This window comes from Myxine glutinosa, chromosome 9 (assembly GCF_964187855.1).
Source record: "Myxine glutinosa chromosome 9, kmMyxGlut1.1, whole genome shotgun sequence".
NCBI lineage: Eukaryota > Metazoa > Chordata > Myxini > Myxiniformes > Myxinidae > Myxine > Myxine glutinosa.
The window spans coordinates 11,375,623-11,391,814 of NC_136269.1; the positions used below are offsets into that span (position 1 = coordinate 11,375,623).

At 44.3% G+C, this 16,192-nt stretch overlaps 1 protein-coding gene across 1 annotated transcript in view; it reads right to left on the bottom strand.

The window, feature by feature from the left end:
- Window positions 1–16,192, bottom strand: part of HHIPL2 (HHIP like 2) — a 59,298-nt gene that overhangs the window by 30,258 nt on the left and 12,848 nt on the right. The window contains exon 2 of the mRNA XM_068129585.2: window positions 2,362–3,011. Coding sequence (XP_067985686.2) covers window positions 2,362–3,011 — 650 coding nt within the window. The remainder of the gene's footprint in view (window positions 1–2,361; window positions 3,012–16,192) is intronic.

The window sequence follows — 16,192 nt, forward strand, 5'->3', positions numbered from 1 at the left end:
AAATGGAGTCATCACTGTTTGGATGACGGTGCAGAACACATCTATCTATAATTCCAGTAATCTCTGTGTGTATGTATGTATGTATGTATGTATGTATGTATGTATGTATGTATGTTTGTCTGTGACCGCTGTTTCTCGACAACCACGGGTCCGATATACTTGAAACTTGCCAGGTATATTGCTGGGGACCCGAGGATGTGCCTTTTCAAGGTTTCATATTAATCGGACAAGTAGTTACCGAGCTATGTCCAAAAAACGATTCAACCAATCAGAGAGCAGCGAGTTATCACGTGTGCCGAACGTGGCGAACAGACTCTGCCTCGGACGGCACATTTGAGAGCGTATTCATTTATTTCACGTTGGCAAACTATGTTGGCGTTAAACTATGTTTTAAAACTAATTAAAACTAATTTGCGATTCTTTCGCTTTCCTGCGCGTTTGTGCACGCTATGGCGATTTCTTTACCAAACTCCGCAAGCCGTTCGCTTTGGACCAAACCATTTCATGTAAATAGAGGGGGGGGATTGTCACCGTACTCGCAAGCCGTTCGCTTTGGACCAAACCATTTCATGTAAATAGAGGGGGGGGGATATAATTTTAGATATAGATATAGTACGGGCATGCCCTAGTGTATCTATAATTCCACTAATCTCTGTCTGTGTGTGTGTGTGTATGCGACCGCTGTTTCTCGACAACTACCGGTCCGATATACTTGAAACTTGCCAGGTATATTGCTGGGGACCCGAGGATGTGCCTTTTCAAGGTTTCATATTAATCGGACAAGTAGTTACCGAGCTATGTCCAAAAAACGATTCAACCAATCAGAGAGCAGCGAGCTATCACGTGTGCCGAACGTGCCGAACAGACTCTGCCTCGGACGGCACATTTGAGAGCGTATTCATTTATTTCACGTTGGCAAACTATGTTGGCGTTAAACTATGTTTTAAAACTAATTAAAACTACTTTGCGATTCATCGTAACTGCGATTCGTAACTGCCGTTCGCTTTGGCTTTGCGAATGGACCAAACCATTTCATGTAAATAGAGGGGGGGGATTGTCACCGTACTCGCAAGCCGTTCGCTTTGGACCAAACCATTTCATGTAAATAGAGGGGGGGGATATAATTTTAGATATAGATATAGTACGGGCATGCCCTAGTATTAACAAAAGGTGGGAGTGGAGAGGAAGCCATAGCCAGAGGTACTCCTGGGGTTGGGTGGAGAGAAGGCAGTCCAAGGAGAGTGAGGAAGAGAGTTTTTAATAAAGATAGCATCCCAACCACCAGGACAAGGCTCAGGTCTATCATACCGGAGAAGGGAGTAACCAGGAAGAGATATTAAAGAATCAGAGACATCTTGAAGGAGGAAAGTTTCTGTTAAGCAGTTTACGTCTGGTTTGTCAGAAGCAACCTGTATGGAGAAATCAGTCAGGTTTGAGCGAAGGCCCCGGATGTTTGAGGTCCATACCATTAAGGAAAAGGGAGGGGGAGCATCGGGTGCAGGACAGGGGAGGGGAGGGTTCGGGTAAGATGTGGGGTGAGAAGGGGCGGTAGGGAGAGCTGTTGATAGTGTGTCGGAGATTGCAGAAGAGTTGGGAGAATGGGAAGGATGAGGAGGACAAAAGGTTTGATGGTGACGTGAAGAAGCACAGTGATGGGTTGTTAGAGGGGGTGGGGGGGGGGGGCAGAGCATAGTCGAAGGTTGGAGGAGGTGGATATTGATTGAAACTTGATACATTCTTAAAATATATACATTGCATTTAAACATTTTAGTATCAAGTTATTAGCAACCCACTTCATGGAAGCGGCACGCAAAATTGTAATGCACCGTGAAAAATGTTACTTAAAAATTCATAGCTTGGTCAGTTTTCATCCATTTTTGTAAATTTTATGTGCATTCTAAAGCTATTTTTATGAGAAATAATATTCTACAACAGTTGTATTGCTATAATTGAAACAACAAACAACAACAGGCATTTTAAGCCCATTTCCTCTGCTAGAGCAGGGGTTAGCCTTGCGGACCCCATGACAATCTTATCCATTTTGCCCTATTTTCTACACGAAACAAAAAATACAAAAAATAATAATTTATGATCATTCAAAATCACCCACCATGGCAAGCTACTGTAATTGGACCATATATATAACTCAAAATCCTGACGTGCTGAGAAAATGCTGACTTCAGATTCAGAATCAGCAAACTCAATTTAGTCTAGAACATGTTTCTACCCCAGTAGCAAAATCTTTGTTGTCCAGCGTTATGCACGTTTATGATGAAAATGACACCTTGATTTAATTAAACATTCACAATGCATTCTCTGAACTTGTGATACATGCAAGGTGTGCTCAGGTTCCTCGCTCACCGCTCTGAAGTCGGATCTGCACGGTTCTCATCTTGAGCATCCATTTGAAATTCGCTAATGCGAATAACCTCATGACCGTTGCTGCTGCTGGCCGAGTAGTACACAAATAGACGACCACTTCGATGAAATTTTGGATGGAAGGCCAAGCCGAGGAAGCCGCGTTCATCCCCAAACCAGGGAGATGTAAGAACCCTGTCCGTCAAATTGAGCAAGGGTTCGGAAAGCCGAGAGCCATCCGGAAGGAGAACCCAAATGAGTCCAAGTTGCTCTGCCACAAAGAGTCGATGTGTACCATCGCCAGAGTGTTGTGCTGTCACCGGGTTCCGGAAGTTATTGGCAACTTCCTGCAAACAAAGCTGCAAACAGCCTTCGGCATTGGTGGGCATGATGCCCAACCCCATTTTCAGTGCAGAGTTGTCACGTATGTCCGGGAAGCAGTAATTTGGGTCAGGCAGTGAAAGCTTTTTGCAAAATCTTTTGCCGTTGGACTCAAGCCTGAGTAATGTGGTGTCATTGGTGATGAGAAACAAAAGTGAGTGACACTCACTGTGGAAGGCATGGCAGTAGTCGGTACATAGCCCTGGTAGACCCCTCACAGGTGTCAAAATGTCCTCTGCATCGAAAAGGTGAGCTGCGTATGGGGAGCATTCCTGCGCAAATGAAAATCCAAGTAGTGAGGGGAACAATTTGACAAACAAGAGAGTTCATAGAACACCTTACGCAGCGCTGTCTTGAGAACCAAGAACATAGGCGGGGTCTACGAGTGGGGAAATTTGATTGGTCGACGTGATGTAAAATGCTGTAATATTTTGTCTGAGTAGTACTAAATGGAAGGGTTTTTGAAAGTGCCAAAGAGGCGATTTGTGTTCTCCAGTGTTCAAGTTTATAATTCAATGGAAATAAAAGATGGATTTGAACGTTTGTAGGAAAAAAAATCTGAAGTTTACTGTGGTTGACGCAGTGTCTTTTACAAAACCTTATATAGCAGTTACATCAGTTATTCATGCCTGTATTTGTGTCCTTTATGAAGTCCTTAAAAACAGGGAGCTTCCTGTTTGGAATGATTTTCAATTTTGTTTGACTGCCAGACAGGCAGACAAAGTAATAATAATACCTCACTCCTCTCTGTGCACGCTGATTGGGATGAATTCCGAGCTAAAGTACTGAGGAAATACAGGTACGTTTTGCGATTCGTGTTCAAAGTACAACATTCAATTGAGATGAAGTTGTTCCTCAGTCATAAACTGCTGCTTGTAGACAGACAGGATTGAAGGTATACGGGACTTTCAAAATGATGTATGAATGCAAAATGAGGCCTTTTGGGTAATTCCCACGTTACTCACGTTACATTATTAGCTATTTCGACTTTTGTAACCTCTCTATGTGTACAGAGCCTGCTGTTGGCTTAGCGGTTAGGGTGCCGGCTTGGGATCCTAGGATCCTGAGTTTGAATCCCAGTCGATTGCTGCATTAACACTAGGGGGGTTGACTCAGCCTGTCATCCTTCCGAGGTCGGCAAATTGAGTACCAGTTCACTGGTAATTCCCTGGGTGTCGCAAAAGACGACTAACAAGGTTGGTGGCAGGAAGGGCATCTGGCCATAAAACATTGCTTCAAAAAGGGGACCGAGGTGCCCGAAAAAGGCCACCCCCTGCTCTGTGGGGAAAAATGGCCTCTAAAGACGGGCCAACCTCTCCATGTACAAGTTATTAGTTAAACCTGACATTCTTGTTATATGGACATTTGACTATAGTCTATAGGATCATATAGAAAACTAAGGGTAAATATTACGTTTGTCTCTAGCATTTATTTTAATGGATGTTACTCGTGTTATGAATAAAGGACATGGATAATTTACATTCAACTTTATTTGTAAATTCTCCTCAACTTATTCATTGCACCACAAAATTATCATGTATTTTATTTAGCTGATATCTTCAAAACATCAGTAAAATATAACATCAGGTTCTAATCATGCAATATGTTAGCGAGGAAACACATATGTACCAAAGTGTAATGTTTTCGTGTAATGTTTTTTTTTTTAATACATTTTTTTTCTTTAATATCCTTTTTATATCCAAGTCGATGCTCATGGATGTATATTTGCTCAGAAAATGTGAATCATTGATCCTATTAGTTGAAAGAATCCCATACAAGTAATGAATCTCTTCTTCTTTTTTTTTTGCAAAAAAAAAATTTTGTTCTTGGTTTTTCAACTTTATTTTCTCGAAAAAGTTGAGGCTCATGGAGGAGTATTTGCTCAAAAAATATGATTCACTAATCCTTTTATTTAGAATGTATATGTCCACAACTCTCAAAAATCCTACACCTATGCAGCCATTGGGCCTTGGATGCCCCACGAATGTATTAGTGTAAAGTTTTTAAATTTTCATATTTTTGTCACTGAATTATTTGTAACCAAGTTATAGGAGCATATAATGAGGCTCATATCAAGAAAATAATGATATAACATAGCAGTACAACAACATTTATGCGGGGCCTCAAAGTCCCCAGGCCTGCATTCGTGTCGGATTTTTGAGTTATAAGTGAAGAATGAAGATTTTCCCACGAGCCTGAATGAATTTGTTTTTTATGTCACTGAATTTTGTGAAACAACATGAAAGTCAATGAAAATGAGGCTCATTCCAAAAAAAAAAATGTACAGCATAGTTTTTGCAACAAAAAAAACCTTGTGGGCCTCCGAGGACCAATCACTGCATCAAAGTACCCCCAGGAGTACCTCTGGCTTCGGCTTCCTCTCCGCTCCCACCTTTTGTTCAAATGTGTTCTGTACAGTCCTCCAAACAGTGATGACTCCAGTTACATTTCGCTGTCGGACAACATGGACCAACTTCTATCAACTCATCCAAACTCTCTCTCTTCCTCATATGTGGTGACTTCAACTGTCATCATACCAGCTGGCTGGGTGTGGGTTCATCTCTCACCAGCCATGGCACCTCAGCAAAGGACTTCCCCGACTCATTGGGACTGACACAATCTGTCAATTTCCGGACCTGGATCTCAGTCAATGGAGTATCTTCTCTTCTGGACTTGGTTATGACTAACTTCCCTGCAAATGTCTGCTGCTCTTCTTCTGCTCCAATCGGTTCTTCTGATCATGTGCTTGTTAAAGTGGACATCTCTCTGGCCATTTTCAGAGAGTCGACGAGTCTGGCATTTCACTCAGGCCGACTGGCACGGTCTCCAAGCAGCCATCAATCATCTGGACTGGTCTCCCATCTCTACTGCCCCTGACATCAATTCTTCCTGGGAATTCTTCCAAAGCAAACTGCTCTCTCTCATGCACAGATTTATCCCATCTCGTCTTCAGTTGTCTTACCTTGCCTCCCTTCCATGGTACACTGAATCTTGTGGTGAGGCAGTTGCCCTGCAACAACTTGCCTTTGCCTCTTGGAAGGCAAATCCAACTGAAGGCAATCTCAGTTCCTTCCACCAAGCTCGGAACAAGTGTGTTTCTACCCTCAGGAGTGCCAGGAAGCACTATCTCTCCACACTCAAGATTGAACTCTCAAACCTGTCTCCTTCCTCAAAATCCTGGTGGCGTCTGGTCAAATCCGTTTCTGGTGTTTGTTCCCCCTCCATCCCCTCTCTTACCTCAAATGGCTACACAGTTGAAACCGCACATGCCAAAGCCGAATGCCTCAACTCTGTGTTTGCCGCAAAATCTTGTGTCCCAAACTCATCTCTCTCTGTTCCCACCTTTCCCAGTCGAACCCACGTGCTCCTGGACTCTGTGTCCTTCTCTCCTGACAAGGTGGAGAAGTTTTTTGTCAAACCTCGACTCTGATTCTGCAACTGGACCAGACGGCATCAGCCCACGGGTCCTAAAATCCTGCTCTGCCGCTCTATCTCACCCTCTCTCTGTTCTTTTCACCCTCTCTTTTGCTCAAGGTCATCTGCCAGCATCTTGGAAATCAGCAAACATTACCGCTTTACACAAAAAAGGTGCAAAAACAGATCCTTGCAACTACAGACCAATCAGCCTGCTTCCAATTATCAGCAAATTCATGGAATCCATCATTGCTTCGGATATCAAATCCTTCCACTTCTCCAATGGCTTGATCTCTGATCATCAATTTGGATTCAGACCAGGTCATTCTACTCTGGACATGTTGCTTCTGCTGTCTCAACAATGGATGGAGGTCCTCAATGCCAAACAGGAAATCAGAGCTGTCTCACTTGACATATCACATGCCTTCGATACGGTCTGGCACCCAGCTCTGCTCACCAAACTCTCCTCCTCTGGTATCCATAGAAATCTCCACTCATGGCTTGCAGACTTCCTCTCTGGTCATAGGCAATGTGTGGCCCTGGATGGATTTCTCTCATCTCCCCGTCCTGTTTTGGCTGGAGTTCCCCAAGGCAGTGTTCTGGGCCCTGTGCTTTTTCTGGTCTTCATCAATGATCTCTCTGACTCTCTTGAAAATCCTCTCTATCTCTATGCTGATGACTCCACTCTCTGCCGCTCCAATCCTCTTCCCTCAGATCGGCAGTCTGCAGCCTCCTCACTCTCTGCAGACCTGGACAAAATCACAGACTGGTCAAACAAGTGGAACATGTCTTTCAATCCTGACAAATCTCACACTCTTACAATGTCTCTCCGAAAGGACAGACTGGAAAACCCTCCCATCTACTTTCTCAACAATCCTCTCCAAGAAGTTCTGTCGCTCAAGCTTTTGGGTCTCACTATCTGCCATGATCTTTCTTGGGAAAACCACATTTCCAAGCTGGCCTCCAAATCCAGTCGCCGACTGGGCATCCTCCGTCGTGCGAAGTCCTTCCTTGGCACACCTGAGCTCCTCGCCACATACAAGGCTTTCATCCGCAGCTCAATGGAATACTGTTCCCCCCTCTGGGCTGGTGATCCTGCCTCACACCTAGCTCGGCTTCACGCTGTTGAAACCAAAGCTTTCAGAATCATTGGAATCTCCTGCGATGAAGTTAACTCCGAGGGCCTTTCACTCACTCACCGCAGGCAGGTTGGTGGTCTTTCTGTCTTCTACCGACTCCTCTCTGGCCTTGCTCACCCAGCTCTCTCTGTGCTCTGTCCCCCAAATATTCCTTCAGGTCGCACAAGATCTGCCTGCAACCCTCTTATGGTTAAATTGCCAAAATCTAGGCTCTCTGCTCACCTTCACTCTTTCATTCCCCTTTTCTCCCGCCTCTGGAACAAACTCCCCCACTCCCTTCAATTCCACTCCTCCCTCCAGGTCTTTAAAACAGCTGTTCACCACCATCTCTTATCTTCCCCCATCCAAAACCTTGATCTTTTCTACCCCCGGTAATTCACCCCAGATACACTTTTTTTTTTGGAAATTCCAACTTCTTTCCTGGAGGTCCTTGCAGTGTTCATATGTTTTATACCTCTCTCACTTCCCCCCAAGCCCTCCCCCTCCCACATTTCTGTCGATGTCCCTGCTCTCAAGTGTTGTGTTTGTGTCCTTCCCCCTCTCTCCCCATCTTGCCTACCGCTCCCCTTATTTTTTGCGTTTTATGTGTCGGTTTGACTTTTTGTGTGATTAATGTTAGCTCTTTCACGAACCTCAATCTTGTATACAAAAAAAAAAAAAGGGTTAAAACCAATAGAGCAGTGAGTGGGTCTAGATGGTGTATCAGCTGAGGCACTCATAACTTGTGGTGGAACAGTGATTGACGTAATGACAAGTATCATTGACAACATCAGGAAATGGGCGATTGGCCCAATGAATGGGTAATATCGGACATCGCTACAATGCCCAAGGTTTCTGGATCACAGGGATGCTCCAAACATTGGACGCTCAGTTTTATAAGTCACACATCGAAGATTCTCTTGGAGATCATCGGGCAAAGAGTCAACTACTATTTGAAAGAGCTACTTGATGATGTTTGCTTTCTTATGTGGCAAATACACGGCAGATGCAATGTTTATGTTGAGAACTTCGATGATTGAAAAGAAGACAGTTATGGGCAATGTTTTTTGACTATGCCAAGGCATTCAATAGCATCGAACATAAAGTGATGTGGAAAGCCTTAATGGAATTTGGAGTGCCAAAACATCTAGATTGGTTGTTTAGTTGCTTGTATAAAAGGCAGTTGGAGTTGTTAGCGTAGATATTGGACAGACAGGGAAATTTCATTTTGAAAAGGAGAATACGTCAAGGTTGTTCAATGTCCCCTGTGCTCCAATGAGGTTGGTGAGATGATTATGAGAGATGTAAAGTGTGTCTTACCAGAACGAGTGGGATGCACAGTTGTTAGCCGTGACATTTGAAATCGACGCTACGCCGATGATACAACCCTCTTGACCAAAGATGGAGTTGGAACTGATGGCAAAACCAAGTTGATGAGTGAGCTATTTGGCTTGCGTATGAATGAAGATAAGACTCAAGTCATGGTATGGAATGGTGTAAATGGAGAAAACGTGCATATTGGCACCCCAAAAGTAACCCCAGAGGAGTGCTTTAAATATATATATATATATATATATATATATATATATATATATATATATATATATATATATATATATATACAGTATATATATATAGATATATATAATTTTTTTGTATTCAAGATCGAGGCACGTGTAGGAGCTAACATCAATCACAAAAAAAAAACGGACACACAAAACATACTGTTGCGGATGCCGGGTTCGTCGACGTACTAAGGAGGGGTTTATGCCCCGTTCCCCCTCGAACTCCAGTTCCACTGAGGCCGCCGATGGCGAGCGACTAAACTCGTGATTGACGGATTGCTAAGCAATTCCGATCGCCAACCTCCCAGCCACGCGCCGAAGAGTTTGCTGGTCAATTGATCCCAAATACCTTCAAGACACGCGACCGAAGAAACCGGGGATCGGACCCTCGCTTCCCACACTTTATTGAGTGCCAAGCGGATTTGCATGGTGTGGAAAGCGGCGTTACATCACGTGATTTACGGACCTGATTCAAGCCAAATTCGGTCTCGGATGAAGCTAGGCCAATGGAGAAAAGACGTACCCGAACAGGTTTGAAAGTAACAACAACAATGTGCAACCTTTTATTTTGAAGGCACAAAGAAAAAGACGAAGATGCACCTTATCAATTCTTACCTATTATAAAACCCACTGGCCCCTTCACACTCTCACACACACACAGGGAATAACACTCTGGTTATTATCGTACCGATGTGCTTCGCAGGGACTGACGTTGAAGGTGGCCACGTGGACTGGTGTGCGCAGTGCGCAGCTCGATCCGGACGTGCAGCCTGGATGAGGTAAGGTCCGAAGGACGAACCGCCACCTCAAAGTCGGCACGGATGAACTTCAGCACAGGTTGGACAAGCAAGAGGCGTCGGCGAAGCACAAATGCAAGCGGAGTTTCAGCAAAATCCAAGAGCAAGAGTCCAGAGCCAGAGTCCAGAGATCGACGAAGAGCGATGGATGTCGGGCGTCGACGTAAAAAGCAAGAGGGTCCGGGCAAGAGAGGATGTCATGGCATAGCTAAATCCAAGCAAGAGTCGTTTGGTGCAGCAAAATGCAAAAGAGGGTCATCGACGAAGGACAAAGGCAAGAGAGGGAAATGCGATGGGCGGGGGTTTTTATCACCCCCGAAAAGCTTCTCGAATGTTCCACAGCCTCCCAATGGCTGAGGTTGGTCACATGCTGGCCTTCAATCCCTCCTACCCCAATGAAGGTTTTCGTCCTCCTGCTCCCTTTCATTCGGGGAGGTTTCACACCCCATTGGTCGCTTGCTGGTGACGTGTTCCCGACCCGTCATTGGTCACGTGGGCCTGTTATTTTGGCCACGCCTTCCTGCACATCCAAATGTCCTCCTTTAACCACACGGAGGTTTGAAATCCTGCCTACCTTCAACGCATATTGGTCTCGATTCTTAACACAATGGTAAGGGGCTAATCTTTACATTCAATAAGAAATAACTAACTACTGCTGGCTACATGTTGTCATGCCATTAACTAAAGGGGGTTTGCCTTCATGGCAAAACCGCAACAATACAATAAAGGGAGCGGGAGACAATAAGGGGAGAGAGAGGGAAGCACACAAGTACAACAGCAGAGAACAGGGACATCGGGAGATCTGTGGGAGGGAGAGGGCTTGGGGGGAAGGGGAAGTGGAAGGGGGGAGGGGTGGGAGAGGTCCAAAAACAAATGGGCACTGCAAGCACTTCCAGGAAAGAAGTCAGTATTTCAAAAAAAAAGTGGATCTGGGGTGAATAACGGGGGTAGAAGAGATCAAGGTTTCATCGACTGAACCTACATGCATGGAGATTAGGATCAGACTTGCTCTGGCTCGAGGTAAAGGTGTAGTTAGAGATTTGCTCGATGTTTGGAAGTCCCAACGTATCGTAAAATATATATGGAAAAATCTGGATCTGGATAATAGATAGATCTGGAAAATAGGCTCGGGAAATCACTTGTTTGGAGTATTGCACTTCATGGCTGCGGAAGTTGGACTCTTAGAGCAGAAGAGGAAAGGTGTGTTAGCCCTTTTCAATTATGGACCTGGAGGGGAATGCTGAGAGTGTCCTAGGTGGCGCATAAAAGAAATTAACAGATTCGCAGTCGAGTTGGAGTTCAGGAGGATGACTGTCTCCTGAATGTCATCAAGAGAAAGAACGTGGCAAAACACTGCCACTGGAAGAGAAGATCTGGCAGTGTGGTGATAGCTTGTATTTAAGGATTGATGGAGGGGAAGAACAGGATTGGTCGTCCTGCCATAACCTGGGTGGATAATTTGAAGTTTTGGGCAGTTGGTGGGTTTCCTACTTTACGAGACTGTACATTATATCGCCAATGGCCACCTTTAGTAGCTTCGATGGAAAAATAATAATGAGCAATACACAACACTGACCTTATTCACACCCACAGTGGTAGTTACTAAATTTACTTTCATATCAATGATTGTCCATGACTAGAATTGAAATTTGTAAACCTTCCTGTAAAATGTGTCTGGAGATCCCAGTTATGTGACAGGTGTATAACATAATTATTAATAATATCAGAGATAACAAGCTGCCACATTATAACAATTGTTCAGTGAGCAGGCAGGATGTCTGAGGAACTGAAGTGGGCCCCGGATATTTGCAGCTGTTGGTTTATTCCGTTTTTGGACTATTTGTTCTTTACTGTAAAATACTGCATCACGTGATTTTGGCCACTTCCACTTGTTACCAGCTGGAACCATAACTGAGCGCTTTGTATTCATCTGTTTCTATTTGCCACTACTTCACCTTGTATTGCTACTACAAATTCACATAGAAATGCCATTTCCCCTTCAAGATGGTGGGCAAGGTTCCTTGAAATGGATGATACAGGATTAAAATATCTGATTTATCTCTCTATATTATAAAAGAAAGTTTTTGTTTGTTTGTCTGCGCAAGCTAATCTCCTGAACGGTGAAAGATAGGAGGAAACATCGAATACAAAAAATGTCGGGACGGGCCCCGGGAAGGTTTTAGGCTAGGTGGCGAGGCCGGTTGAGGCCACCTCGGCCGGGCCGGGCCCATTTCGCAATTAAAAGCTGAGCGGAATGATAGTCGTCAGTCTTCTATGGCCGCGAGTAAAAGCTGAATTATGGTAGTAAATTCATTCAAAAAGAACCAAAAATGTCGGGACGGGCCCCGGGAAGGTTATAGGCTCGGTGGCGAGGCCGGTCGAGGCCACTTCGGCCGGGCCGGGCCCATTTCGCAATTAAAAGCTGAGCTAAATTATAGTAGTCAATCTTCTATGGCCGCGAGTAAAAGCTGAATTATAGTAGTAAATTCATTCAAAAAGAACTAAAAATGTTGGGACGGGCCCCGGGAAGGTTATAGGCTCGGTGGCGAGGCCGGTCGAGGCCACTTCGGCCGGGCCGGGCCCATTTCGCAATTAAAAGCTGAGCTAAATTATAGTAGTCAATCTTCTATGGCCGCGAGTAAAAGCTGAATTATAGTAGTAAATTCATTCAAAAAGAATCTGGGCAACGCCGGGGGCTTTCGGCTAGTATTTAATAAAAAATATCTGATTTCAAATATTTCCCCTTGTATTTAATACAAATATTTAGATATTTTGAATGTAATTATTGACATTTATATATTGACCGAAGCATTTCAACCTTTTAAATGAATTTCTTCTGTTTTGATTGATTCACCAATGCAAATAGATAATTGATTTCTTTTTCTGTCTGTATAATGTATTTGTAACTATGTGAAATTATTTATATTGTAAACTTGACATTATTAGTCCTTGGACTACAGTCATGTAAATTTTTTCTTTTTCTTTTTTTTTCTTTTATTCTAATAAAACCGAATTGATTGATTGATTGATGCGGAGCAGAATGCAGCAAGTGCTAATCTTCCAGGAAATGTCTTGTGCTGCCATCTACATGTTGATAATTTAACTAAACACTTAACGGCTCCATGGAATATCGTGAGATGGCACCAGACTCTGTTGAGCTTCTTTTAACTGATGTATATGCATACTGTCACGTTACGTTACTCACGTTACAACGTTACAGACATTATCAAATACAGACCATCATGCAATAGGGACTGTATGGGTACAATTGTGTTTTTTTCCAATAGATTATACACAACAGGTAGAAGGAGGAATAGCAGTATCTTAGTTTCCTGAAGTCGGATTCAAGAGAGAAAAATAATGATCTCATCGTTACTCACGTTACATGAACAACGTTACATGACCAACTCTGGCTGCAGTGAGTGAGTATGGTAACAACTACAGAAAAGTAAACCTTTGGTTTTAAAATATCAGTACCTTGAAGGAGCTGGGCAATGAAGGAGCTGGGCTCCAACGCGAGTTGAAAGAATTGACGCGACCAAAGATGGAAATTCGTCCGAGTAGGTTTAATAAATGTATCACACTCGGGTACTCTGAAAAGCCCGTTTATCGGGCAGCAATATATATACACATTTATGTCGGGAAGTTTGCCCGGCAAAAGCTATACCGGGCATGCCCGGGTATCAAGGGCGAGCCTTGGAAAGGCGAGTCTGGACCTGCCCGGGCGTGTTTGGCTGCGGCCTGGCAAGTCGAGGCTGGGCGTGCCCGGGCGCTCTGGACGAGCACTGGAAAGGCGATAGCGGGCATGCCCGGACGCTCTGGGCGAGCCCTGGAAAGGCGATAGCGGGCATGCCCGGACGCTCTGGGCGAGCCCTGGAAAGGCGATAGCGGGCATGCCCAGACGCTCTGGGCGAGCCCTGGAAAGGCGAGTCTGGACCTGCCCGGGCGTGTTTGGCTGCGGCCTGGCAAGTCGAGGCTGGGCGTGCCCGGGCGCTCTGGACGAGCACTGGAAAGGCGATAGCGGGCATGCCCGGACGCTCTGGGCGAGCCCTGGAAAGGCGATAGCGGGCATGCCCGGACGCTCTGGGCGAGCCCTGGAAAGGCGATAGCGGGCATGCCCGGACGCTCTGGGCGAGCCCTGGAAAGGCGAGAGCGGGCATGCCCGGGAAAGACGAGACCGGGCGTGCCCGGGAGGTTCGGGCGTGCCCGGGAACAGTGAGTCCGGGCATGCCCGGGAGAGGCGCGTCTGGCCGTGTTCTGGCTGGTGCAAGGTGATTGTGTGCATCCAGCGGTAACCGCTACAACCTTTAGAATGAAGAAATATTATACCTTTGCTGGCTCTATTTCATTAATAAGGGAAAACGTGGTGCTTGCTTTACTCTTATTAGCAAAGAAAAAGATGTGTAAAATAAAACTGTTCCAAACATTCTGCATCTATTCAAGTGAAACTGGAAAACATCTGAAAATGCATAGCCTGTCCACGTCCGTTTGTATTCAGATGTCTTCTTCTTCTTCTTCAATATGTTCAAAATAACAAAAACAGTTTTTAAAAAATTACAAAATGAAAGTTGATGATTTTATGCAACCTTGACCTTTGACCTTTTGATCTAAAAAAGCAATCGACTCTAACCTTTTGATTAGTGAACCAATTCAGTGACCCAATAGGCAAATTCTTTAAATTTCAGGTCAATCGGATGGAAATTGACAATTTTATGATGCTGACCTTTGACCTTTTGACCAAATTATTAATTTGCCTTTTCCATATTCTCATAATAACATTTGGTTGAAAATTTGATGACTAAACTCAAATGGTAAATTGAAATTTCAGGTCAATTGGATGATAATTATGCATTTTATGTGACACTGACCTTTGACCTTTTCACCAAATTATTAATTTGCCTTCTCCGTATTATCATAATAAAGCTTTGGTGAAAATTTGATTACAATAGCTAAAATGGTAAAAAAAAAGAGTTACGGCCCCGACAGACACACACACACACACACACACACACACACACACACACACACACACACACACACACACACAAACATACACAAACACACACACACACACACACACAGACAGACACACACACAAACACACACACACACAGAGACACACACACAAACACACACACACACAGACACATAAACACAGACACACACACACACACACACACACACATACACACACACACACACACACAAACATACACACACACCATACAGAGAGTACATTTTAAAGGTCATATGTCACGTGGTATGGCAGCCATATTTGCTTGAAAGCCGATATTAAACAAGAGAAAAATGACCACAGCGTGGTCATCAGCTGCGACGTGTAGAATCATGAGGATATCCGTTGCAATATGTTCTTGCCTCATACCAATGCGCGTCCGAGTGTATGCGCAAGCGCTATTCAAAAAGGCACCCCAACAACAAGAACAACAACGCGGTCCTCTCATAGAGCTGCTCGTCGCAGCTAAAAATTCCCTTCTCTGAAACTGCTTCACCGATCGATGTGAAACCTGTCACGGCTGGTGAAAATGTGATAATTGAAAACAGCTGAAGGGATTTAAATCAAACTTGTTTCTTTTTAGGACAGTGAGCGAGGGCATCTACCCATTGTGGGACTTTGCGGAGGCATATTGGTGACGCAGTCGCATTGTTCTCGTTTAAAATGTTGTTGAAATGCCCAGAGCGAATATCAGGAGCTAAGTAGAGTTTGTTTTCCATTTTGTAATGTCATCGAGATGGCTGATCGAGCTCTTCCGCAGATTGTAAACTTTGCAAAGTCCCCAAAACCTTTTGCTCGAAAGAATTTGTTCACTTGATTCATCTCACTCTGTGCACGGTGTGTGTTCATTCGCTTGGCACGGTAGGTACCCCCGGCATAATCCCTCTATCTCTACTTACAGTTCGTGTTTGTTTCGCCGGATATGGATTCCCATGTGATTGCTCCTGTACAAACGGAAGTTGATGAAGGACTCATTGTGAATATTTGACTCTTATAGCAACTTCCCTGCAATATCAGATTACGTGTTTTGCCTGCATTTTCCTTACCTGAGTCTATACAAATAATATACCCGGTGTTTATACCTTTCGTTTAAGTTGTTGAATCCTCGTTGTTTTGACTCATTCATGTTAGTCAGGGCCCTTAGGGATATTTTGGGGCCGTTTGGTTCAAATTCTTCCAAAAGCATCAAATTTGGCGCAGATGTTGCCCATGCCATACTCTTTCGATTTTTGACGGGCGCCAAGACGGGCGCCCCCCTCCCACCCCCCCCCCCCCCCAGGGGGCCCCATATTGGCGAAATACTAAATGGCCGCCACCCAGATTAGAGGAAAATCAGTTCAATAACCAAAAGGGTTGGAATCATGTACGATACCACTTTTCAGGGGGTTTCGAGGTCGAGGAATCCAATTATGATGTTATTTTGATGATTCGAGGTCAAGGTCAACCCTCAAGGTCATCTTAAAGGTCATTTTTGAGTCAAACATGTCGGTTTTTGAGTTTTTTGTCAAGATTTACTCGAGCTTCACCATTTTATGTTTCTGAGTT